We start from the raw sequence: 25,128 nt of genomic DNA on the forward strand, positions 1-25,128 counted from the left end.
CACATGAGGGTTAAGTTTCAAAGTTTTATTAACAGAAAATGATCAAGGAAAACGTAGGTCGCACTTGAGTCGTCATCGCCCAAGCGGTGGAGACTCTGTGTGGGGGTACCGTCTCCGGTGGTTTGTGCGCCTGGGCTGAAGTTAACCCCCCTGGACCTGGAATGAGATGGGGACACTGAGTAGACATGGAATGAGAGGGAGACGCTAAGTTGACCTGGAACGAGAGGAGAAAGAGGGTTAGAGAAAGGGGGGGGGTTCACAGGCAAACAGAGTGAGAGAGAGGAGGCATGGCTTAAGTAGGCTGGCAGGTGATGTGGGAGTGGTCAGACGTGGTCCTGCTCCTGAACTTAAGTTGTCTCCATTAACTTTCATTTTACTAGCACGGACCACGCTGACACATGAGGGTTACGTTTCAAAGTTTTATTAACAGAAAATGATTAAGGAAAATGTAGGTCGCACTTGAGTCGTTGTCGCCCAAGCGGTGGAGACTCTGTGTGGGGGTACACCTGGGCTGAAGTTCACCCCCAATGAGTCACGAAGAAGTGAGACACAATCGCGGGTGTGCTTGGTGCAAATCGCTCAGGTTGTTGTGGATGTAGGTGTGGTAGGCTTGGGAAGACCATCGTCCTAAGATCTGTATGGTGTGGACAGAGATTCCTTGGCTGGAAGCCGTGGATGCAGTGCCGATGCGAAAAGAGTGAGGATAGTAGTGCTCCGAGGTTATGCCGGAAGTGCGTAGGACTTGCTGGAGGTGTTTTTGGAACCAGAACCGAGTGGCCATCATCCCGTTTTCGGTGAGGAAGAGTGGGTCGTGAGTTGATGCCTGTGACGCGAACCTGGAGCTAATATACTTGGTCAGTGGTTCGTATGGGCTGAAATAGGAATTGAGGCAGAAGATGTAGATGGGATAGGAGGCTTGGAGTTGATCGGTTTTACTTCTACGGAGAGTGAAGATTAGGGAGTCGGAGGTGTGGATGACGAGGTCTGCTAGCCGGGGATGTTGGGAAGGTTGCTTCTTTATACCTTTGAGCAACATGGTTACGTGGGGATGCGTGATTGCAGGGCAGTGGAGACTGGATATGAGTTTGATCAGGAAATTGATTCCGGATAGATAAGTGTGAATGGTGGAGGTCTGGATGTTCCGAGTGTGTGTGCGTGATGAAGTTGCATATGGATACCACATCCAAAGATGGGAAAGGTAGTTGATGTGCGGTGTGATAGGCTTTGAAACAGTTCCAGCCGGTCATGTAGGTGGACAGAGTACTCAGTGAGACGCTGATGATGATTGCGTCACGGGAGGCTTGAGAGAGGAGCATTAACTGCGGGCTCAGTTGAAGATGGTTGCTGAAAACGGTGGGACTGGCGTTGGGTGAAGATCTGAATCGGGGGCCGCATGCCTGAATCTCTGAAAGCGGAGACGAGACAAAGCGTCAGCTATATCATTGCTGTAACCAGGGATATGAGCTATGAACTGATGCTGAGCTGAGATCAAAGTGAGTCTGCGCAAGAACGGCATGGTTGTTAGAGACTGAGATCGGCCTTTGTTAATGATCTCGATGACTGCTGTGTTGTCGGTGTGTATGAAAATAGATCTTCTTGCTCATTCGTGCCCCCAAAGAATGGCCGCAATGACGATGGGATAGAGCTCATGGAGGGCAGACGAGGGCGTCCGTGAGCCAGAGTCAAGAGTTGAGAACTCTGGAGGCCAGGGTGAGGTGAACCACCTCCCCCTGTAATAGCCTCTGAAACCCACGGAGGGTGCGACGTCTGTGAAGAGCTGGATGTCTTCCGGGTACGTTAGGAAGTCGTCATAGAAGAAAGAGATACCGTTCCAGGACGACAAGAAGTGCCGCCACACGCGCATTTCCATCTTGCAATCGTCGTCCAGGATGACCCTGTCGTGCAAGAGGGACGGCCGCGGCCTTCGAGAGGAGATGAGAGAGAAAAGACTTCGCCTGGGGGATAATACGGATGGCATAGTTGAGGTGACCCAGAAGAGAGCCCATGGTGAGGCCCTTATCCATCACCCCGAGACCCAACTCTGCGAGAGCCCCCCCGGGGCCCCTAGCGCAACGGGACCAAAATATTCCGATAGAAGACTCTCTGATATACAACATATTTATATTTCATGATAATAAATTAAACCCTGTGTGTTTTATTAGCAAAAAGCAGGAATGGCTGGATTCACTTTGATGTTTGACCCCTGTGACCTTTGACACTTACCAATTGGCTTTATGCACAGCTCCCCTACTTCCTGATCTTAAGCCAGCTCCTTTATTTCCTGTCTCACATTATTGGACAAACTGATTAATCCAGGTCTGTCTGATCATTGTTAAGAGGTCGTCAGGCACACCTGATTAATCAGTTTGTCCAATGTAAAACAGGAAATAGAGCGCTGGCTAAAGTTCAGGGAGTAGTGGAGCTGTGCATAAAAATTACTACAGTGGATGGGTAAGCCCCCTGGTGAACATACAATTCAGCCTCTTAGCACTTAGCGTTTGTGAGCTGTGGACAAAAAGACTTGTAAATTTGAACTCAAATCTGCCAAAAATGTTCCTTTCGAACCTTCCAAAGGTCAGAGAGTCAGGAAATTTTGCACAAACAATAGTAATACAATACATCACTAGAACCGCCAAGACGGTCTCACAGACCGTTTGTGTTTTTCTTATGTAAATTACTTTGTTTACATTAAACCTACAGGTCTCTCAGTCCCTGACTTTTCCTAAATATATGTGTTGGATGGTTTCTGAAGCTTACAACTTATTAAAATGAAACACACTCGATTTCTGAGCAATTATACCTCGAACCGCCAATAGCGGTCCCACAGACCACTGCATATAAACGGCAGTTATTAGACCGCTGTGTCCAGCTGTGATCACACAGCAATTATTACAATGTTTCCATTTTGCAGTTTTGGCGCTTCTTTTTTTCACTTATTGTTTTCCTATGTGGCTATATTTATTTTTATATGCCGAGAGAGAGAGGGGGGGAGAGAGAGAGCGAATGAGACACCGGGTGTATACGGGCAGAAACTGAAACAGGCAGGTTAGAAAAGAAAAGAGGAAAATCACAGAATACAGGATATGTCCAGGAGATTCCTCGGGACGTGAGGGAGGGGGGATTGGATGGTGGCTCAGGTAGTGATGAGGAAATTGTAAGCTGCATCTGTCAGCTGTCAGCTGCACACGTGTGCTCCATGCAGATGTAACGGAGGTGCGCGGAGCACCGTTACACAGACACTTCACAAACTTTATTTTGTGGGCTCAGGACAGACTAGATCATGATTAGTCTGTGTTAGTATAAAGCGCCACGCACATATATAGCCTACTCACTCTCGTTTATAATGATTATGGAATTATAACGTAATAATAGCCTAATTATCTCGGCTGCTGTCCAGTCTGGTAGTAACGTGTTTCTGTGGGCGTGGAGCCTAAACTACGTAATATCCAGGTAGAACAACTGTAAAACACTGGAGTTGATAACAAACAGGCCTAGAAAAAAGTTGTTTCCTGGAATAAAAGAAAAAATTGACTAGAGTTAACTTGAATCATTTGGACTTTGTTCAAAACGAGCTTTTCAACTGTAATAACATTTTGTTGAATTCAATCAACATGGCTTAATTTCCACTTCTTGTGTCAGCACAGTAGACATAGCCTCGTAAACCAGCCTCTCGCGGAAGTGCATTTCATTTCATTCCGAGGGAGAGTCTGGCCTCATCCCCATTCTAAGCGTTTGGACTGAAACCCTCAGAAGGCCGAGCCAATCAGCGTCGCCCGCTGTGATTGACACAGCACATTGGCCAATCAGGGACCGACTGGTGCAAAGCCCCGTCACTACACCAACTTGCTGATTGGCTGAATGGGGTTGTCTGTCAACGCTACTACCAAAGATATTAAACCGTCTTTGCTACTACTCCCGCCCAGCTCCCGCCCACCCCAAACGCTTAGAGGGGGGATGAGGCCAGACTCTCCCGAGAAATGAAATGAAATGCATTTCCGCGAGAGGCTGGTTTACGAGGCTACAGTAGACATAGGCCTACACACTTTAAGGTGTTGTCATTGCATTGTAGACACTCCCAGTGGCGCTGTTGTGTCCAGCGCTGGCGCCGGAGGTATTGACGTCATATCCTGTCTTGATAAAGGAATGATTATAATTTAATATACAAGTCTACAAGTTTTTACTACGTTTTCTTTGAATAAGCATCAATGAGCCGCCTATGCCAGGGTGAAATTATGGAAATTATATATATATATATATCGTCCCCTTGGAATTATAAGGTTCTATCTGCACTCTGACCAGATTTGAGATATAGAGGTTTAAAGTTTTTGCATACTAAATAGCAAAACTGATATGTGGAACAAGTTTGTTTTATATACTGGAATTATAGACACCTGGGGCCGTATTCACAAAGAATCTTAAGGTTAAAAGTAGCTCCTAAGGGCCGAATTTAGGAGCAACTCCTAAAAAAAGTGGGCGTGTCAGTCTTAAATTTAGGACTCCTAGTTTTTTAAAATAAGAGTAATTCACAAAGTATTTTATGCCTAAAAGTAGCTCCTAAGTCTGGGAGAGCTTAAAAGTCCTCGTGAGGACTCCTAACTCAGTAAGACCTATTCACAAAGAATCGCAAATGGCTGCAGCCAGGCAAATGTATGGAGGACTGCGAATTGCTGCAGAGGGGGGAGCTGGAGCACCTGCCCCTTTGCCCTTTGATGCCCAACGTGCCTTTTTGTCGGTGTTTATTTTATTTTTTTTGTCATCACCAACATTTTCGCTATAAAACGGGAGGAGTGACGGTGACGAACTGTCCAATATAGGCGTCACAACGGTCGGACCGAGGTAACTGCGACCGCTGCGATGCAGTCGTGCTGATGTGAGCCAAAAATATTTTTAAAAGGTTGGTGGGTGCGCTAGACTCATACATCTGTTAGTAGTAATAGCTCACGTGATAGGGTAGCTCCCTCAATAAACTAAACTTACTTGTCAGTGTGGGTTCAAATCCTGCTATAGGCCACAAATGTGGGTAATGCATTTTCTTTTCTCATCATTATTATGATCACCATATAATATTAGGGCTGTCAACGAATGTGAAAATTAATATTAAAATGTGGGAAGAAAAAAAACCAGCGGCTGCTTTGCGAGTGGACGCACTGACCCTCATTGCATTTGCACAGCGTCACACTGCAGAAAGTGAAAGTGAGACGCGACAAAAACTGTAGCAGAAAGATGCAGATGGCAGAGCGAAAGACAGAAAGTTCAGAGCCCAACTCGGCAGCAGAGACAGTGGTTTGGACTCGAAGCAATCTAAAAAGCCCCGTCGGACCTGACAGCAAAAAAAAAGTGGAGCGGAGCGGCTGGCGGCGAGGAGGAGGAGGAGGAGGAGGGAGGGAGGGGGAGGGGGGCGCCGCCGGCACTCAACAACCAATCACCGTGTTGAGCGCCTCGAATTCGTGCACGAGAATTGACGTAATCCATAGCAACGGGGCGTCACCAGGGGCGTGACTCTTAGTTTGCTCTTAGTGATTTATCCTTAGTAAGAGTAGGTCTCAGCGGCTTTGTGAATAGCTTTTAAGAAAAAACTCCTACATAAAAACTTTTAGTGCGAGTTAGGAGCACTCCTAGCGGTAAGATAAAAGGCTTTGTGAATACGGCCCCTGAAGTGTATTCTAAATGTAAAATATTAAAATCCTAGAAAATTTGGAAATGGTGTTTTTTCAAACAGGTTAAATGCAGATAGAACCTTATAACTCTAAAGAAGTCAAAATCGGCTTGGAATTATAAGGTTCTATCTTACAAAACATGAAAGGAAACAATGATTTCTAGAGAATACTAACAGATTACTAATAATTTACTTGTAGACAACACTTGTGTAGTGTAGATAAATTGTCTGGTGCAGTAAAATTGTGTCTATTATTATTATTTTCCCCCATTTCCCTTATTTGATAGCGTGGACATAAAATGCAGTAGGCTAGGCTAATCTCTCTCTGTAGCTCATGTTACATTAATGTTTAGTTTCTCTCTTGTTTTTAACTTCTGTCCTCTGTCATAATGTTTCTTTCTGTAACCCTAGCTCTACTATCAACTTGCCTCTGTCGCTTTGCCTGGTGCTGTGTGTTTTTCTCCTCTTTTAGCTTAGTTTTTGCCTCTCTAGCATTTCAGGAAAAAAACAACAACAACACAGCATTAAAGAGACAGTAGTAAATCAAACAATATCACTGGTGTAGACACATTATGCACAGGCTATTTTTAAAATTACTAACATTAAACATCATCCTGTAGGCCTATTATTTTTAGTTTACTGACAGTCTCATCAGCTAGCTAGCTAGCTCGATGACTGTGTCCTACTATACCCTTCTAGCTACTGTAGCTAGCTAGCTAGCTAGCTTGTTGAAAATCATAACCCTTTCATACAGTGTTTACCTGGGAATGTTTACAAAAGACTAAAGTAATGATAGCAAGCTAGTGCTAGCTAGCAAGGTAAATTAGCTAACAATGATTCAATGATTACCAGTAGGCTTCTCTTTGGCAAAATCTACAAAGACAGAGAGGGTAAAGAAAAACATAAACTTATTTTTTAGTTTTTATTCATTGTTATGTACAGTAGGCAGTACAGTTATGTACAGTACTGTTCTATGCTTCCCTGCCTTTACTGGGCAGCATTGGCATAATAAAGAATTAGAACATGATTGGTCCTTGTGTTTGTATTCCGAGTGTTGATTGGTTCACGCAGATAGAACCTTATAAGACCAAGATAGAGTTTGAGTTTGCAGATAGAACCTTTTTGTTTTCCAGATTAAATGACCAAAAATGCATGAAACTTGAAAAAACACCTCATAGTATGTTAATAAGTAGTACCAGAACTGGAATATGTCAATAACTCAATTTTGACAAAAATGTCAGATAGAACCTTATAATTCCAAGGGGACGATATATATATGTACTATATACAGTGACGGCTGGTATCAATGGGCTAGTGGGGCTAAGCCCTCCCTGCATTACACAATAAAAGATGAGGAAAAAATATTCTCTAAATAAGATAGCCTACAAAAGATTGTTCGTCTTAGTAAAATCGGAACTGGCAACAATATTAAATAGTTTCAAGAAAAACACAGGATATCTCTAAATGGGCTAATTTTAATCAGGCCGAGCTCACCAAGTCTGCTCTCATTCATTTTCTGACTGTGGATGATTGACAGGTGCCATGTCCCGTCCTCACCATTGACCGACTGTTTGGGCTAATTTCAGTCAGCCCACAGGCCGATCGGTTCTGACCAATCAGCAGCGGGCTGACGCAGGGTCAGTGATTGACAGGCGTCATGTCCCGCCCCCTTGGTTTACTTGTCATTGGGGCTAATTTCATTTAGCCCAACACCGCTGTTTTCAGACCAATGACAGGAACCGGAGGAAAAGTTGTGTTGTTGTGGGAGGGAGAAGACAGAAACAGCGGCGCTAGGCGCTAGCATCACAGGTAGCATAACTTTACTGCTCTAAACTGTCTTTGCTAACATGAACGAAGTGGAGAATCTTGTTTCAAAACTAACTGGGAGCACCAGACTTAAATGACATGGCGATAACAGACCAGAAAGGCCGTCGATATGAGCTGCATATATCGTCTTCTTTTTTTTCTTTTTTTTTAATTGAGCAATATCGTCGGGTGTGTGTGCGTGCGTACGTGTGTGTGTGTGTGTGTGTGTGTGTGTGTGTAGTTATAGTTGTGTGTAATTTCTATTTATTTAATACTGGCTCCAAACAATGTATGTGACGATCTAATAATAATTTACTTTCACAGGCATCAGCAAGGACCGTGAGTCCCGGGTGGCTCAGTATTATGCTCAGACTGCTGAGGCTCGCCCAGAGAGAAGAGGTGGTGCATGGCACAGTGAGGAGCAGGCAAGGAGAAGGGAGCTCATTGTTGAGCACATCAAGTCTTTCACCTGCAGGGCCAGCCATTATGGGAGGAGAGGAGCACCGGGCCGCAAGTATCTCCCCAGTGACTTGAATGTGCGAAAGATGCATGAGCTCTTTGAGGCTCAGAACCATGAACACACCAGCTACTCCCTCTACTACTCTGTCTTCTCGCAAAATTTCAACCTTGGCTTTGGTCACCCTGCTGCAGACGCATGCTCCGATTGTACCAAGTACAAAATCAGGTTTACCGATCCAAACCTAACCGAGACGGAGAAGAGGAGGGAATCTGCATTCTTCATGTTGCATCGCCGCAGAGCACGCGTGTTTTATGACATGTTAGGCAGGGTTGCAGAAGATTATTTGACCCTCTGTTTTGATATGATGCAAAACATGGTCCTTCCAAAAACCCCAGTAGGACAGGCCTATTACTCGCGGCAGATGTACCTCTACCTGTTTGGTGTCGTTGTGCATAATGGCAAGTAAAAGATGACGTCCATCTGTATGTGTGGCAGGACACAAATAACACAAATAAAATTAATCATCATGACTATCATTTATCATAATTTTTACGCACACATCCACGTCCCATATCTGCATGAACATCAAAAACAACCGTTCTTAAATCAACCTCTAGTGTCGCTGTTGCATCGTGTTTTTATGCAGTGGGGAGCTTCTTGGTGTGGTGGGGGCATCGCAAGCAAGGGTCAGTGTCACGGAGTGTGGCAGCCGTGACACCGATCCTCCCGTGCCATGTTATGCTGGCACCAAAAAGACTGTCACGCATTAACACTCCACTGCCTAAATAGCCTATATATGTATACATACATCTGGATAGCATTGATCACTCAGTGATGATGAGAAAAGAAAAACGTGTTGACCACCAAAATAATTTTCTATTGGGTGGATTCGAACCCAGACCACAGCAATGCTTCAACTTGCAGTGGGGATACTCTATCAAGTGAGCTATTTGCTACCCTTGTGTTACTGAATTATTGTATTTTCATGCTTTCCAGAGTTGTCTGGCTGTAAACCAGCCAGCCCCTGCGCACGTTTTTATTTTTTATTTTCACACATATCAATCACATGGCCGCGCAGCCGTCCCGGCCGCATCATTACGCGGCTGTGCCGTGTCATCTACGGCCAGTCCGTCACTGCCCGTGACCAATGCGGCAACAACAGCGGAGAAGTTTCTAATCAGGCCCGCGGACACCGGGACCTGTGTTAACCCCATGTTTGACAAGTGGAAATCCCGTTTTCGGTTTATTCATCGCCCGTCGGTGCAGCTGCGCTTGTCACTGTGTGTGATTTATGCGTGTATTAGGTGGCGTGTGATATAATAATCAATTTGCCTGGCATCGATTGATTCAGTTTCAGTACTGTGGTGGTGGACAGCTCCCGTTAAGAGCTTCTTAAGAAGCTTCTTTGGCGTGATCTTAAGGTTCTCCTAAGAAGGCAGTTAAGGACGCATCTGGGAAACACCCGTATCTTAGCGCTCCTTCTTAGCCGAACCCTTCTTAAGAGCCTTCTTACGTCCTTAAGAAAGATCGAATCTGGGAAACGCGGCCAATGTCAGTCACATTGTCCAACAATTTGTGGATATGCGTGGCCAAGACTTCATACAAAGCAGGGAGGGAGACGTCGGAAAAGTAGCGCCGACTTGGTAGGGTGTAGCGGGGTTCAATAATTATGCTCTATCAACCGCCGAAATCCTCGGTCCTCCACGATGGAAAATGGCTGGTCGTCAAGAGCAATCATTTCCATTACCTGGTCGGTTATTGTCCTGGCTTTTGCGCTGTCCTTGGCAAATTTCTTGGTCTGGTCGAGTACCTGCTGTATTGGACTCCCAGCTGCAGCTGCTTTCGTTTTTGCCTGCTGGCTAATGTTAGCAGCATTTTTTTCCTGCAGTTGTTTGTGTAGCTCTGGGTGGCGGTTTTTCAAATGGCATATTAAATTTGTGGTGTTGAATGACTTGACTCGGCATCCTCCTCGCATTACCTCGACTTTGCAGGTGTTGCATACTGCTTTTCGAGTGTCTTCGTTTGACACAGTGAAAAAACGTCCACACCGCTGACATTTTCTCCTCTTCAGTTTAACATCCCACAATCCTGTGCTGCCTTTGCGTCACTGACGTGCCCAAACAAATACACATGGCCAAATCCCCCCCCCCCCTTCTCCCTTTCCTTCACCCGACACAGCAACTAGACGGATATACATCGGTTGTGCATATCGGCCCAATTTTACTCATCGGACCGATGCCGATAGGTTAAAAAATGACGAACATCGGCCGATACCAATATTAATGCCGATATATCGTGCATCCCTACTGAAGATGTTAAAAAGACACTGATTGAACGCATTAAGAACAGTCGGTATTTTGCCTTACAGCTCGATGAAACTACTGATGTGGCAAATTTAGCCAATTTATTGGTTTATGTATGTTACGACTATGGCGATGTTGCGCAGGAGGATTTTTTTCTTTTGCAAATCATTAGAGACCTGGGTGGGGTTGCACCAGTTTTGCGTATCTCTCTACTAAACTAAGGATTTAGTCATTACTAAACCACTACTAAACCCTTAGTAATTACTAGCTAGTTTGCAACTAGTTGTTTACTAATTTCGGTTGCACCAGACCAGTGTATGCAATCCCATATCTAGTAAATGCGTAAGTGGTTACTAGTCGCATGAAGTGACGACAACAACTTGGCTAGCCAATCAGCGTGCGGAGCAGAATGTACACAGAAACCAGCTGGGCGCCGCCGACTGCACCGGACAAGAGAGAGCTTACTCCACAGTCACTTCAGTCGGTAAGTAGCCCACGTAAACGATACATCTCATACAAACTGTGTAGCAAACTGTGTGTCGTTTGGGGAAGCATAACATCCGCCCAGATAGCATGTTGATTCAACGTTGAATGAGCATCAGATTGGTTAAACGTTAAGTCAGTTTCTAACGTTAAACTAACGGGCAAAGACGGTTTTGATTAACGTTAGTTAGGGTAACAACGGAAAACAGCCGTTAACTCCTGGCTGCTCTGTAACGTTAGTGGCACAGGTTTTCTAGGCTACTATTGCTAATCCAGTGTATATTAAAACGATAATCACGCTAACGCTGTTGTTGTGGGAAGCATAACATCCGCCCATAGCATATTGATTCAACGTTGAATGAGCGTCAAATGGGTTTAACGTTAAGTCAGTTTCTATCTGAGAGAGTGAGTTAAACTAGGGTAACAACGGAAAACAACCATTAACTTGTGGCTGCTCTGTAACGTTAGTGGCACAGGTTGTTTAGGCTGCTATTGTAGCTAATCCGGTGTATATTAAAACAATACACATCACGTAGCTAGTATGGGCTCTATGCACAGCTCCACTACTTCGTGGATGGTGTGTCTGACCAGACACACCTGGATTAATCTGTTTGCTGCAGCAGTATTAAATTCAGGAAACAGTGGAGCTGTGCATAGAGCCCATTGGGATGCTTCACATTCTCCCAGATTGGCTACATTTTAAATGAACCATGTTAATCTTGTTTTAAAAGTTAAATTTTGTTGGTTCAACTCAGACCATATACTAACACACTTAAGAACATTTTAGGTTACATATTGAAACTTCATGTGCTTGATGTGTCTTTTCTCTAATGTTAGCAATGTGCTTTTCTATTTGGTAGGTTAAAAAATGACAGGAGGAGAGGACAAGAGGCCGAGGAAGAAGAATTTTACTCATGAGGAGATCCTAATTCTTATTAATTTCATGATAGATAACAACAAATTATTGGAGTCAAAACTAAACAACACTGTAACAATCAGACATAAAAATGATAAATGGCAATTAGTGACCGACATGATAAACTCAAAGGGGGTGGAACATAGGGAAGTTAAAGAAGTTAAAAAAAAGTGGAGCGACCTACGGACCCAGGCAATAGAGGACTATCCAAGGACCAAAAACTTCCCCACAGGTAGTGTTTCTTGATGATATGCTCAAATAAATCAAAAATATCCATCAATGTCATAATTAATACAATATTATTCAAACTCTGTCTGCATCTATAAAAATGTTTGAAAAAGTATTGTAGGCCTATCGACTGTTTACAGTACATTGCATTGACCCGGTACTGTCACAAGAGGGTCTGCATTAAATTATGTAGCCTATAGTCAGCATTAAATTATGTAGCCTATAGCCTTTTAAAACATTATAAATATTTCAAAATAATGTCATTGTTAGTTAATGATCATTTGTTTCCATAAATATTGATTGGAAAATATTGTCCCCTACCCCCAGGTGGAGGCAAAAAAACAGACATTGGGCCGTACTCCAACTTAGTCCTGGATGTAATTGGGGAGGATTCACCTGCGGTAGTAGGTGTTGGTGGAGGTGTTGGAGGGGTTGAAAGCGGACTTAGCTGCCAGCCGAATCACTCAATCAGCAGGCCAGAGACAACTCTATCAGGTATGTCAGTCTTGTCTGAAGTCATGTTTTTTCAACCTGAAAATGTATTCATGTACAATCATACTGTATAGCAGGGGTTCCCAAACTTGTCCAACTCAGGGTGTTAATACTACGTCTCAGTGTTTTTTTTTTTATCTTAATGATGAAGTTAAAAAAAAAGTCAGGACTGAACTGAAAGTAGCAGGATGCTCCGTGGTCACTAACACAGCAGCTGCCAGTTCATGGAGCATCCCGAGTGAATCCTGAAGAAACCAGAGAATGGCTTCAGTTTGAAAGGATGAGTTCACTTTAAAGGGTTGGGCAGTTCACTAATCCACTATTTGGTTTGGTTGACATTGTTGTTGTTTTCTCTCTCCAGAAACACCAATCTGCTTATTACATTTTATTCAAAATAAAGTTGGTCATATCTGTAAAATAGCTATTGGACTGCATTAATTAATACTTGTAGTGAGAGGGATGGAGCAGCTGTAGGCATCTACATCTGTTATCATAGTTAAATATCTCCTATGGTTCTTAGAGAGTATTTAGCTTTTACTCTTTAAGTTGTATTGCTCAGACTCACCGTCCACGTCAGCTCAGGTGATTTGCAGGTTATTGTTTGTTTGCTCCATGTGTGCGCAGCGCTGACACACACAGATACACACACTGTACAGGTGCATCTACAGGAACCTTAGTGTATGTTCTTCATGCCGTAGATGAGCCATCATATGAGACGTGTTACCGTGTTTTCACAGTTGGAGTTTTCTCCTTCACTTTCTTAACAAAGTATCATCACATTGCTCTGACACCACACTGCTCCTCTATTTATTATCTTTTTTTTTTATTTAACAAAAATCATACTATTTTGAAAATGATTTTGGCGGCCCACCTGCAATATTCGCAGCCCACGGCCCACAGTTTGAGATTCACTGCTGTATAGAGATGTAATTATTCAGACATGCAATGCTATAATGTATCTACATGAAATGTATTCATATCCTGCTCTATCTCACCTGTCAGCTACCCAGAGTGAAAATGAAAAGAGGCAGACAGCCAGGAGCCCAGAGCCACCAGTTGACCAGCTAAACGAAGTCGAAGCAGGCCAGACCCCCCCTCCCCAGGAAGTTGCCTCTACCCCTGCCCGTGCAACACCACGACCACAATAGCGAATGGGCAAGAGGGCTCTTTCAAAAGAGGATGACATTGATGACTTGAGGGCTAAAGTTTTTAAAGCCGAGCTGATCAAAATTGAGGAAGAAACAAAAAAAATCATAGCTGAAAAAGAAAAAAATTGATCTGGAAAAAATAAAGATAAATCTCGAAATTATTAAACTGCAGGAGCACCTGAAGCCACTAGGGTACTCCTTTTCAGAGATATAAAGCCGCATTGGCATTCTCACAAAGTTGATTTTTTTTTCTTTACTTGTAATTTGATCTGTTTTCCAGGACTAATTTAAATGTAATGTATTTAACCTGTTAAATTTTTTATTAGAATTTATTATTTATTGCCTTTAGAATTTTTATAAGAATTTATGAAATAAACACTTATAGTTGCAACTAAGTAAAACTCTTAAGTGTCTTTTTGTTGTACTCTATAGGCTTTTAGATGTTTGGTTTTTCAGGTGACTGTAACGGGATAAATAATTCATGTTGTCAGTTCATCAGATGCAAGACATTTATTATTATTATTATATTATTATTATGATGATGCTTAGGCTGTGTCAGAAACAAATGCTGTGTCGATCTCCGGCCGTGCCACACTCTTCTCGCTCATGCAGATCCATAGATTTCAGGTAGAGAAGAAGGAGATGGAGGAGAGTCTGGAAATTCACAAGTGAGGTTAAATAATGATGGATGTGTTCATGATGATGCACAGTTCATTTCAGCCAGAGCAACTGAGAACTTCTCTAAGTTGCCTTCTTGTCTTTCATTAGTTGCTCATTAACCAGTGGTGTAGTCCAGGGGGTACGCCGGTATACGGCGTATACCTACTTATTTTTCAGTCAGGATTGCGTATACCCACTTCTAAATCCCCCCTGATGCGCACAAAGGGTTAACAGCCGGTCTCTGCTAGAAGTCCCGCCTCTAACCTGAATATCGATCTCCGATTGGCTCTGCCGTTTCCCGCTAACGTACATGTGATTGGCTGTCCCCGCTGTCACTCCATCTGCTTGTAAAAGTTACCTGCTTGTTGGTCGCACTCGGACGAGACAGGAGGTCACGGTGCTTGAATCTGCAACCGCGAACGTAAGTTGACATCTGTTCTGCCTGGGTCACGTTAGCTAATGGATTTTAACATTAGTGGTGTCATTTACATGAACATTTGTGTTTCTGTCTGTCTGTCTGTCTGTCTGTCTCTCTGTCTGTCTGTTTGCATGCGTGCGTGTGTGCGCGCGCTCTGCCTGTGGGTCTGTGCTTGGTAGGCCTAGGCTAATAAGGATGTCAAAGAAAAGGAAAATGGACATAAAACACTTCTCTCTAAGTGTGTAAGTTACTTCAATATACATACATAACATATGATTGCAAAATGCAAAAAAAAAATCAACATACCAAATCATGAAAAATAGGTGTTTGCTATGTACTCTCGTACAGTAACTCCCTCTCTCTCTGCCTCCTCATTCCCCTCAGGCTCTTCCTCCTCCTCTGGCTGCTCAGGGTCTACATCACAAGGAACCTTCCACAACATGGCCATGTTATGGAGGACACAACATGCCCCTGCCACCACAGCTGCTCTGTCTGGATCCATTGTTATGCCTATCAAGACAATTGATGAACGATGAACAACAACAACTTTATTATTATTATTATTTGGCCTTTCTAGAATGCGCTTCAACTGGGAGCAGCAAAGTCTGGTAGCTCTGAGTTTCTTACTCTGTTTTTGTTGTATTTTATCATATTTTTTCAATTACTGATGGATATTTCTTCTGTGAAGAGAAGGGTTTTCTCAAGTGAAGAGCTTTTTTCGTTGAAGTGGAGAAAATCTGGGGTGTATCACACTATTCCGGCTGAGTTGAAGAGGCGTTTTCGTGGTTGCCGTGCTGGTGCAGGTTTAAAGGCAAGGAAGTGGAGATACAAGCCCATTCTGCCGTCTGTCATCATGGGGAATGTCAACTCTCTGACCAACAAGAGTGATGAGCTGGAGATATTGGTGAAGACTCAAAAAGTTTACCGTGAGTGCAGCCTGATGTGTTTTACTGAGACCTGGTTGAATCAAAACATCACTGACTCCATTGTGGATGTACCTGGCTTCACTCTCATACGGTCAGACAGAGATGCTAAGGCAAGTGGCAAGAAAAAAGGAGGAGGTCTGGCCTTATTTGTGAACCAGAGATGGTGTAATCCTGCACATATTACTGTCAAAGAGAAGATGTGTTGTCCAGATATTGAATTATTGGCTGTTGGAATGCGGCCATATTATGTACCAAGAGAATTCAGTCATATCATAACAATACTTGTGTACATCCCTCCCAAGGCAACAGCTGATGTTCCATGTGAAATACTGCATGAAATGGTTGCTAGGATACAGACAAAACATCCTGAGGCACTTATTATAATATCAGGTGACTTCAACCATGTTATCCTCTCCTCCCACCTGACTGGATTCAGACAGTTTGTTAAATGTGCTACCAGAAAAAACAAAACCCTTGACTTGCTGTATGCCAATGTAAAAGAAGCTTACAGAGCCACTGCCTTGCCACCACTGGGCAGGTCAGATCACAACCTGGTTTGTCTGCAGACCTGTTACAAACCCTGTGTGCAGAGGGAACCTGCAACTACACTCACAGTAAGGAAGTGGACACCTGAGGCTACTGAGGCTCTGAGGGACTGCTTTGAGTCTACAGACTGGAATGTTCTGCTACACTCGCAGACACCTAACAACACATCCACTGACATTGATGAGATGGCAGAGTGTGTCACTGACTATATAAACTTCTGCAGGGATGTGGTGTTGCCGGTCAGAACAGTTCGTTGCTTCACTAACAATAAACCGTGGATCACAAGTGACATCAAAAGCTTCCTAAATAAGAAGAAGGAGGCTTTTAAGATTGGTGACTCAGTCTTGATTAAGACAGCACAGCAGGAACTGAAAGTGAGACTAAGGCAAGCAAAGAGAGACTACAAGAAAAAGCTGGAGAGCAAACTACAAAATAATAACATCAGGGAGGTCTGGAGAGGAATGAGGACCATCACTGGATACAAGGAGAGAAATAGGCAGCCTGAGGGAGATGTTGACCTGGCAAATGAGTTTAACCAGTTTTACAACAGGTTTAACATAGCCTCTTCTCCCTCACCATCACCACTTGGCGGTCCTGCTCCATCTGGCGGTCCTGTTTCCGGCGGTCCTGCTCTACCTGGCGGTCCTGCTCCATCCGGCGGTCCTGCTTCCGGCGGTCCTGCTCCTCCTGGCGGTCCTGCTCCATCAGGCGGTCCTGCTTCCGGCGGTCCTGCTCCTCCTGGCGGTCCTGCTTCCAGCAGTCCTGCTCCTCCTGGCGGTCCTGCTTCCGGCGGTCCTGCTCCTCCTGGCGGTCCTGCTCTACCTGGTGGTTCTGCTCCTCCTGGCGGTCCTGCTCCTCCTGGCGGTCCTGCTCTACCTGGCGGTACTGCTCCTCCTGGCGGTCCTGCTCTACCTGGCGGTCCTGCTCTACCTGGCGGTCCTGCTCCTCCTGGCGGTCCTGCTTCCGGCGGTCCTGCTCCTCCTGGCGGTCCTGCTCCATCCGGCGGTCCTGCTCCTCCTGGCGGTCCTGCTCCATCCGGTGGTCCTGCTCCAGTCGGCGGTCCTGCTCCTCCTGGCGGTCCTGCTCCATCCGGTGGTCCTGCTCCAGTCGGCGGTCCTGCTCCTCCTGGCTGTCCTGTTTCCAGCGGTCCTGCTCCATCCGGTGGTCCTTCTCCAGCCGGCGGTCCTGCTCCTCCTGGAGGTCCTGCTCCATCCGGTGGTCCTGCTCCAGTCGGCGGTCCTGCTCCTCCTGGCGGTCCTGTTTCCGGCGGTCCTGCTTCCAGCGGTCCTGCTCCATCCGGTGGTCCTGCTCCAGTCGGCGGTCCTGCTCCTCCTGGCGGTCCTGTTTCCGGCGGTCCTGCTCCATCCGGTGGTCCTTCTCCAGCCGGCGGTCCTGCTCTACCTGGCGGTCCTGCTCTACCTGGCGGTCCTGCTTCCGGTGGTCCTGCTCCACCTGGCAGTCCTGCTTCCGGCGGTCCTGCTTCCGGCGGTCCTGCTCCTCCTGTCGGTCCTGCTCCATCCGGCGGTCCTGCTTCCGGTGGTCCTGCTCCTCCTGGCGGTCCTGCTCCACCTGGCGGTCCTGCTCCATATGGCGGTGACACTCTACTCTCCCTGGAGGAAGTGTCGGCAGAACTGAGGAGACTGCGTCCTGGCAAGTCGGCTGGCCCTGATGGTGTTTCAGCTAGACTCCTTAAGGACTGTGCTGCCCAGCTGGCTGTGCCTCTCCGTACCATCTTCAACCTAAGCCTGCAGTCATGTAGGATCCCTCTTCTCTGGAAGACCTCGTGCCTGGTGCCGGTTCCCAAAGTGGCGAGGCCAGCAGGAATCAGTGACTACAGACCAGTAGCCCTGACTTCTCATATTATGAAGACTCTGGAGAGACTATTACTTCGCCACCTTCGACCTCAAGTACAGCATTCTGTGGACCCCTTGCAGTTTGCATACCGGGAGAACATTGGGGTGGACGATGCAATCATCTACATGTTGCATCGGATTTACTCTTACCTGGATGAACCTGGGCGATATGTGAGACTGCTGTTTCTAGACTTTTCCAGTGCCTTTGACACAATTCAACCTAGTATTCTGAGAGGAAAGCTGGAGAAGATGGGTGTAGATCCAACCATCATCTTGTGGGTCTATAACTATCTTACAGAGCGGCCACAGTATGTGAGGCTGGGGAATTGCATGTCAGACACAGTGGTGAGCAGTGTAGGAGTACCACAAGGTACTGTGCTCTCACCTTACCTCTTCACACTTTTCACTGCAGATTTCACATCCACATCTGAATCTTGCCATGTTCAGAAGTACTCTGACGACACGGCCATAGTGGCATGTGTGAAGAAGGGACAGGAAGATGAATACAGGGACCTGGTGGGGGCGTTCACAGTCTGGTGCAACAAGAACAACTTGTTGCTTAATACATCAAAGACCAAAGAAATGATTATTGACTTTGGCAGGTCCAAGAGATCCTTACGGCCTGTGACTGTGGATGGGGTGGACATTGAGAGGGTTCAGTCATACAAGTACCTTGGAGTACACCTTGATGACAGGCTGGACTGGTCCGTACACACAAATGATGTGTACAAAAAGACACAAAGCAGGCTCTTCTTTTTAAGAAGACTCAGGTCTTTTGATGTATGTAATGTAATGCTGCGTATGTTTTATCAGTCTGTCATTGCAAGTGTTACATTCTTTGCTATTGTCTGCTGGGGTAACAACATCAAGGTCAGGGACAGGAACAGACTAGACAGGCTCATCAAAAAATGTAGCTGTGTGATGGGGGAGGGAGCGGAGCTGGTAGAGGCTGTGGTTAAGTGGAGGATGGGGTGTAAGTTGAAGACCCCCAACACCCTCTACACAAAACCCTCTCAGGTCAGAGGAGCAGCCGAAGCAAAAGGCTCATCTCCCTGACCTGCAGAACAGAAAGATTTAAGAGATCATTTGTTCCTGCTGCAATCGTTTTATATAACACTTGTTAAAATGTATTTTTGTGTTCATCTTTTTTTGTCATTGTTGTGTGAGCTACGGGACTAACGTGAATTTCCCTGCTAGGGATGAATAAAGTATTCTCTATTCTATTCTATTCTATTCTAACAAACAATTATTTTTTAACTAATTACTATATGAGAGTTGACCTTTGTGAAGGCATGCCCATCTCCTCTTAAGGACCCCTATGCAGCGTTCAATGACATTGCGGGTTTTGCAGTGGGCTTCATTGTAGCGTCTCTTGGGGTGGGAATCAGCATTGATGTAGGGAGTCATAAGCCATGTTTTCAGTGGGTAGCCCGAATCACCCAACAGCATCCCTGTGGCTCTGCCCTCCTCAAAGTCAGAATAGACGCTTGATTGTCTCAGTATAAAGCTGTCAGGCCATTTAATTACGCAGTTCGTCAAGACAAGATCTGGGTCACAAACAAGCTGAGCATTCAATGAATGAAAACCCTTCCTGTTGACGTATGCGTTTTCATGTTGGCTCGGCGCTTTTATTTTGAAGTGTGTCCCATCGACACACCCCACCACATCCGGGAAGCCAGCAATGTTATGAAACTTCTGCCTCACCACATCCTGTCTCGCTCCTGACGGCAGCTGCACGTAGTCGTCGAGATGCTCACACAACGCCAGCGCGACCCGACGCACTGCCCGGCACACAGTACTTTTGTGGACTTGGATTGTGTCCCCAACCACATTCTGCATTGACCCCGTAGCAAAGTATCGCAACGCTATTGTGACTTGCAGCGACGGAGGTAGCCCCGTTAGCCTCGGACCCGTGCTGAATTGCTGGAGCTAGCATGTCCGTGATACGCATTATCTGGTCACGCCTAAACCGGTACCGACAATAAATGTCAAAGTCGTCATACTCATCTAAAGGGTGAATTCTGTCTCTTAAAACTCTTCTCCTTACGACAGGTTCTCCTTCTTCTACAGCAAGTCTCTCTAAACGAGCCATTGAGGTAGTTACTGTCAGTTGGTTTTGATCCTGTGAAACTAGGTAACAGGTTACACAACCCCTAGGGTAGGTGTAAATATTTAGTAAACACTTAGTAATTACTAGCTCTAAGTGATTCCTAGTAAAACTGGTGAAACCCATTTTAATTTAGTAATGACTAAATCTTGATTTAGTAAACACTTACACATTTACTAAGGTTAGTAAACACTTAGTAAGAGGTGGTGCAACCGGCCCCAGAACAACATCAGAGCAAATATTCCAGTTACTGAACCAGTTCATCCAGGAGCATGGCTTGGATTGGGAAAAGTGTGTGGGTGTACTGATGGAGCGAGGGCCATGACGGGTCGCAACAGCGGGGTAGCAGCTCGCATCCGAGAGGTGGCACCTGAGATGCACTGGACTCACTGCAGCATCCATCGTGAGGCGCTGGCAGTGAAGAGGATGCCTGATGACTTGAAGTCTGTGCTGGACTGTGCTGTAAAAACTGTGAACTTCATCAAGGCCAGACCGATGAATGCTCGCTTATTTCATGTGCTCTGCGAGGAGATGGGCAGTGAGCATGTCCAACTTTTGTTTCATACTGAAGTAAGGTGGCTTTTAAGAGGAAAGCTGCTTTCAAGGCTTTTCGAATTGCACAGAGAGGTCCAGATGTTCTTGCAGGACACAAATTTCCCCGTCAGACATTTTGGGGGATGCTGTGTGGCTCAGTCAGTTGGCATACCTGTCTGACATTTTTTCACGTTTAAATGACCTGAATTTGGGACTACAGGGACTCTCCATCAATGTTTTTGATTTGCTGGACAAAATCAATGCACTGCTGGAAAAGTTGGAGTTATTTGAAATCAAAGTCAAGACAGGCGATGTTTCAGCTTTCCCTGCTTTGGAAAGTTTTTTGTCTGAAAATGACCTGATGCTTGATGATGGAGTCAGGAAGAACATCACTGCACACCTCAAATCACTCAGACAACAGTTCTGCAATTATTTCCCAGTGATGCCTAACTATGAAGCTAGCAGCTGGATGAGAAACCCTTTCAACATTGACACCTCTCACATGGCCTCAATAGACTTAACTGTTGTTGAGCAGGAGAGGTTATGTAATAGATCAGAAAGCACAGTCTGTTGGACGTTTGGATAAAGCAGTACAGTGAATACCCTGTGCTTTCTGACAAGGCTGTGCGCTTTCTCCTTCCTTTTGTGACCACCTACCTGTGCGAGAAAGGCTTCTCCTCACTTGTTGTCATAAAAACAAAGTACAGAAGCAGAGTGGATGTTGAGCCAAACCTGAGACTGTCAATCAATTGTCTGTGTATATTTAACTACAGCTGTTATTCTTGATGCTTTTCTTCAATTTTGTTTTATTCTTGATCTTATTGTTCTTCCTCTGTTTGTGTGTGTGTGTGTTTCTGTTTCAGAAAGCAGTCACTGGAGTTACTGTAAGAAACGGCAAGAACTGCAGCTATGCATAGGCATAGCCTGTTTTGATATTTTTCAAGTACATCAAGTACAGTACATTTTTTTCACTTAACATTTAAGTACAGTACAGTTATATAACTTTTAAGTACATTTTCTTCTTTAATAACTTTAATATGTATATTAGTACAATGTTTATTTCACTTTCCTGTGCAATTAAGTTTATTTGATTCATTATTTAAGTACAGTGTTTTATTTTCCTATATATTAAACACAGTTTTACTGTTCAAACAGTGTGTAGTTACAGTGGCAAACAATATTAAATATACTTGTTAAATAAAACCTCCACCTTGTTTTTAATGAATACTTAGGCCTTCTACGCTACTGTATTTTAATGCTGGTCATTACGGTGGTACTTGGAGAGCCAATTATTTTCTGAGGTGGTACTTGGTGAAAAAAGTTTGAGAACCACTGCCATAAAGCATAACATGTATGGAGGAGAGATGCCCACTTGTTCATATCTGATACGCTCCGCCACTGGCTCCATCTAGTGGCCGTGGATTTGCGTTAATGCTCCTTTAACTTTTAACAATTATATAAAACAACATGATCAAATTTTTATTTGCCTATTTTTTTTATTGCTACTTAAGTGTTTTAAATGTAGGATGGGCGGACAGACGGACAGACAGACAGACAGACAGACAGAAAGAAAGACAGACACAAACACACACAGACAAACAGCCAGACACACAAACACGAAGAAAGAAAGAAAGAAAGAATCTCTTGCAGAGGGTTAAAAGAGATGGTAGCTACAGAAAGAAAGAAATAATCTCTTGCAGAGGGTTAAAAGCGATGGTAAAGAAAGAAAGAAAGAAAGAAAGAAAGAAAGAATCTCTTGCAGAGGGTTAAAAGAGATGGTACAGAAAGAAAGAAAGAAAAAAAGAAAGAATCTCTTGCAGAGGGTTTAAAGAGATGGGAAAGAAAGAAAGAAGAAGGAAGGAGGATGGTAGATATCAGAAGGTTGAGGGGGTGTTAAGGTGCAAATGCGTCATCAGTTTGGTGAATTTGTACGCCTGGTCAGCCGCGAGAAGAATCTGCTAATCCTCTTTTTTATGCTTCTAATAGCTCTTGTGAATCTTTTAGAGGTGGTAGGGGCAGAGGGAGTTCCTTCATTCGGTCCTGCTGTAGTCTTCTTGGTATCATCTACGCCAATCTTCTTCACTGGTCTATTGTGATTATGTTGAGTGGTTCTGTTAGCTTTACCTGGGGTCGTTTTGGTGTCATCCGAACTACATGTGGATGAACATGAGTCATCCGAGCTGGTGACTGATTGATATGTTTGTTGGCTTTTTTCTAACACTGATTTGGCTGATGTCACGTAAGGGTTGCAGTCAGCACTTAGTAAATGTTCCATGGTAATAAAACAGTGTCTTAGACCTTCTCTGGGAGTGAGCCTTTGTTTAGGGTCTACATCCAGCATTTGTGTGAAGAGGCTTAAAAAAGCCCATGTGTCCTCAGTTTCAATGCGAGCCATTGCCCTTGGGCGAGTCCTTGTTATTTGATTGAGATTCGTAAAGTAGTGACTGCGGTATTGCTGTATGATGTCCATGCCTGATAAAGATGTGTATTCTCGCTCTGTGTTAAACCTCCATGAAAGGGTAGTGGGGTTTCTGGTGAAATAGTAGTGGGTATAAATTCCAGACTGCAGCAAGTGTCCCTTAGGCATACCATGCATTTCCACAATGGCTTGCACTGCCCGATATTTACATCTTACAGGATACAGATTCCAGCCAAGGTACAAGAAGGCCAAAACACACCCAAGAGACCACATGTCTACGGCCTCAAAAAGGGGAAGACCCAAGATAACTTCAGGGGCCCTGTACGCAAGAGGCTGAATTACACGGCCAGTGGATATTTTGGAGACATTATCAGCCAATCCAAAATCAATCAGTTTTACCCTAAATGGTTGTTGTTGGTGATTAACCAACATTATGTTGTCTGGCTTGATGTCTGTGTGTGCCATACCTATGCTTCTAAGGGCCTCCAGAGCCACCAGCATTTGTTGTGTGATTACACGAATCTCAGACAGATGCAGTGGCTTGAAGTTCCTGCTCTCGAGGAAGTCATGCATATTCATATGCAGTATTTCAAACACCAGACAAATATGTCCTTTGTATGTAAAATTATCAACAAACTTGACTATGTTAGACTTGTCTTGGTCAAGCCTCCTGAGTTTTTCAAGAATGGCTACCTCTCTTCTACCTACCATGTCCATGTCCCTCCTCACAAACTTCACAGCCAACTTTTCTTTGGTTACTACATTTGAGCATTGGGCTACTTTTCCATAAACACCACTCCCCAGGACTTTGTCCAGTGAGTATGTATTTGTATTGCTGTAAAAAAGGTCATATTTTTTTAATGAGCAATATTGATCATTGTTCTTAGTACAACACTTTGCTCCCATTTCAAAAAATTAGCTGTTAAAATGTAAGTCTAACTCAATGCAACTTGTACTCTCCAACTTTCTGTGTGTGTTGCCTGTTTCAAAATAAATTCCTCAAAGGAAAGTTCAATGATATCATTGATGACATCACTTTCTGTGTGACATCATCATCTGTGTTGCTGATAATAATGTATGTAGATGTGCTTGGCTGGTGTTGAAATAAATTCTTCAAAGGAATGTCCAATGACATCACTGATGACATCACATGAGACATCATCATCTCTGTTACTAATGATGATGCCATATAGAGGGTATGCACATGACGTCACGGTACTCGGAAGTCGCTGTGGAACGTCCACTGAGTGGCAAAAAGACGAGTGGCAGAGCCGCCAAAGTTCAAAAACGAGCAAGTAACGAAGCGATTTTCTCCGAGCCCATACAAGTCTGACATGTTTAGCTTTGCCAGCATGTAAAGCATGCATGACCTAACAGAGCTGCTAAAAATCTTGAGGATACGTCTCACTTTGACCGAGTTACATTCAAGAACCTGTTCTCAATGACGGAAAGTAAATTCACTGGAGCGGTCATTTTTTTCGATCGATCAGCTGTGTTTACCGTTTCAGGTGTCGTAGTTCTGATGTTTAGACAGATAAATTAGTCCTCTAACACATCCTACAGTTTGACTGGTCAGAGTTTTTCAGAATAAAAGCAGCTCGTGTTTTAGTGTCGGGAGTCACTGTCAGGACGACAGTAACAGCTGTAATCTCGTCCCTCTGCACATTAACAGTGAGCCTGTCAGTCACTCTGCAGGTGCCGCGGTCACACTGTGTGTTACAGGAAGTGTCCGTGGAGCAGACGGTTTTGGGGAGCTGGTTGTCGATTCTTTTTGACATCAATTTGTTTTCATATAAGATATTTTATCCAGTTTATGAGTCCATCGCTATCCGCCAGCATGTTGAGGAACGCTTGTTTTGCCACTCAGTCCGATCGAACGGGGCGTTGCCGAGGGCAACGTGACGTAAACGCATACCCTCTATTATCTAGATTTCCTGTATGTAGAAAAAAATCTTTGTGACATCATCAAAAGCTGTGTTACCATGGCAACAGCAAGTGGAGTTCAGAACAAACCAGACAGATTCACTGTGTCCCAATTCAGCGGCTGCAGTCTTCGGAAGGAACAGCTTCGGAGGCACCTCTGACAGTTGTTTCAACTATTGCTAAATGGGATGGTCTAGCCTTCAGAGCATTTCCTGATTGTGTCTGAACATCTAATCAACTTCCTAATGTT

General features: G+C 44.5%; 1 protein-coding gene across 1 annotated transcript; it reads right to left on the bottom strand.

Moving 5' to 3' along the window:
- Positions 1 to 1,290: 1,290 nt before the first annotated feature.
- On the bottom strand, positions 1,291 to 23,925 carry LOC146980231 (homeodomain-interacting protein kinase 1-like). Its single transcript, XM_085788645.1, has 4 exons — positions 22,661 to 23,925; positions 19,553 to 19,676; positions 1,797 to 1,922; positions 1,291 to 1,405 (listed from the first exon to the last, which is right to left on the bottom strand). The coding sequence occupies exons 1-4, from the start codon at positions 23,859 to 23,861 to the stop codon at positions 1,291 to 1,293; spliced, it is 1,566 nt and encodes a 521-aa protein (XP_085644771.1). The 5' UTR covers positions 23,862 to 23,925.
- Between the last annotated feature and the right edge of the window lie 1,203 nt (positions 23,926 to 25,128).

This window comes from Trachurus japonicus, chromosome 10 (genome assembly GCF_045865225.1).
Source record: "Trachurus japonicus isolate A0001 chromosome 10, Traja_1.0".
Lineage (NCBI taxonomy): Eukaryota > Metazoa > Chordata > Actinopteri > Carangiformes > Carangidae > Trachurus > Trachurus japonicus.

Bases quoted from the DNA above. Each gene is read 5' to 3' on its own strand.
- LOC146980231 (XM_085788645.1), bottom strand. From the start codon at position 23,861: ATGGGAGCAAAGTGTTGTACTAAGAACAATGATCAATATTGCTCATTA. The intron at 19,677-22,660 runs GTAAAGCTAACA...TGTGCCGGGCAG, and splicing joins TGACACCAAAACGACCCCAG to TGCGTCGGGTCGCGCTGGCG. The intron at 1,923-19,552 runs GTGTGTCGATGG...CTCCTCTCGAAG, and splicing joins GGCTTCCCGGATGTGGTGGG to GCCGCGGCCGTCCCTCTTGC.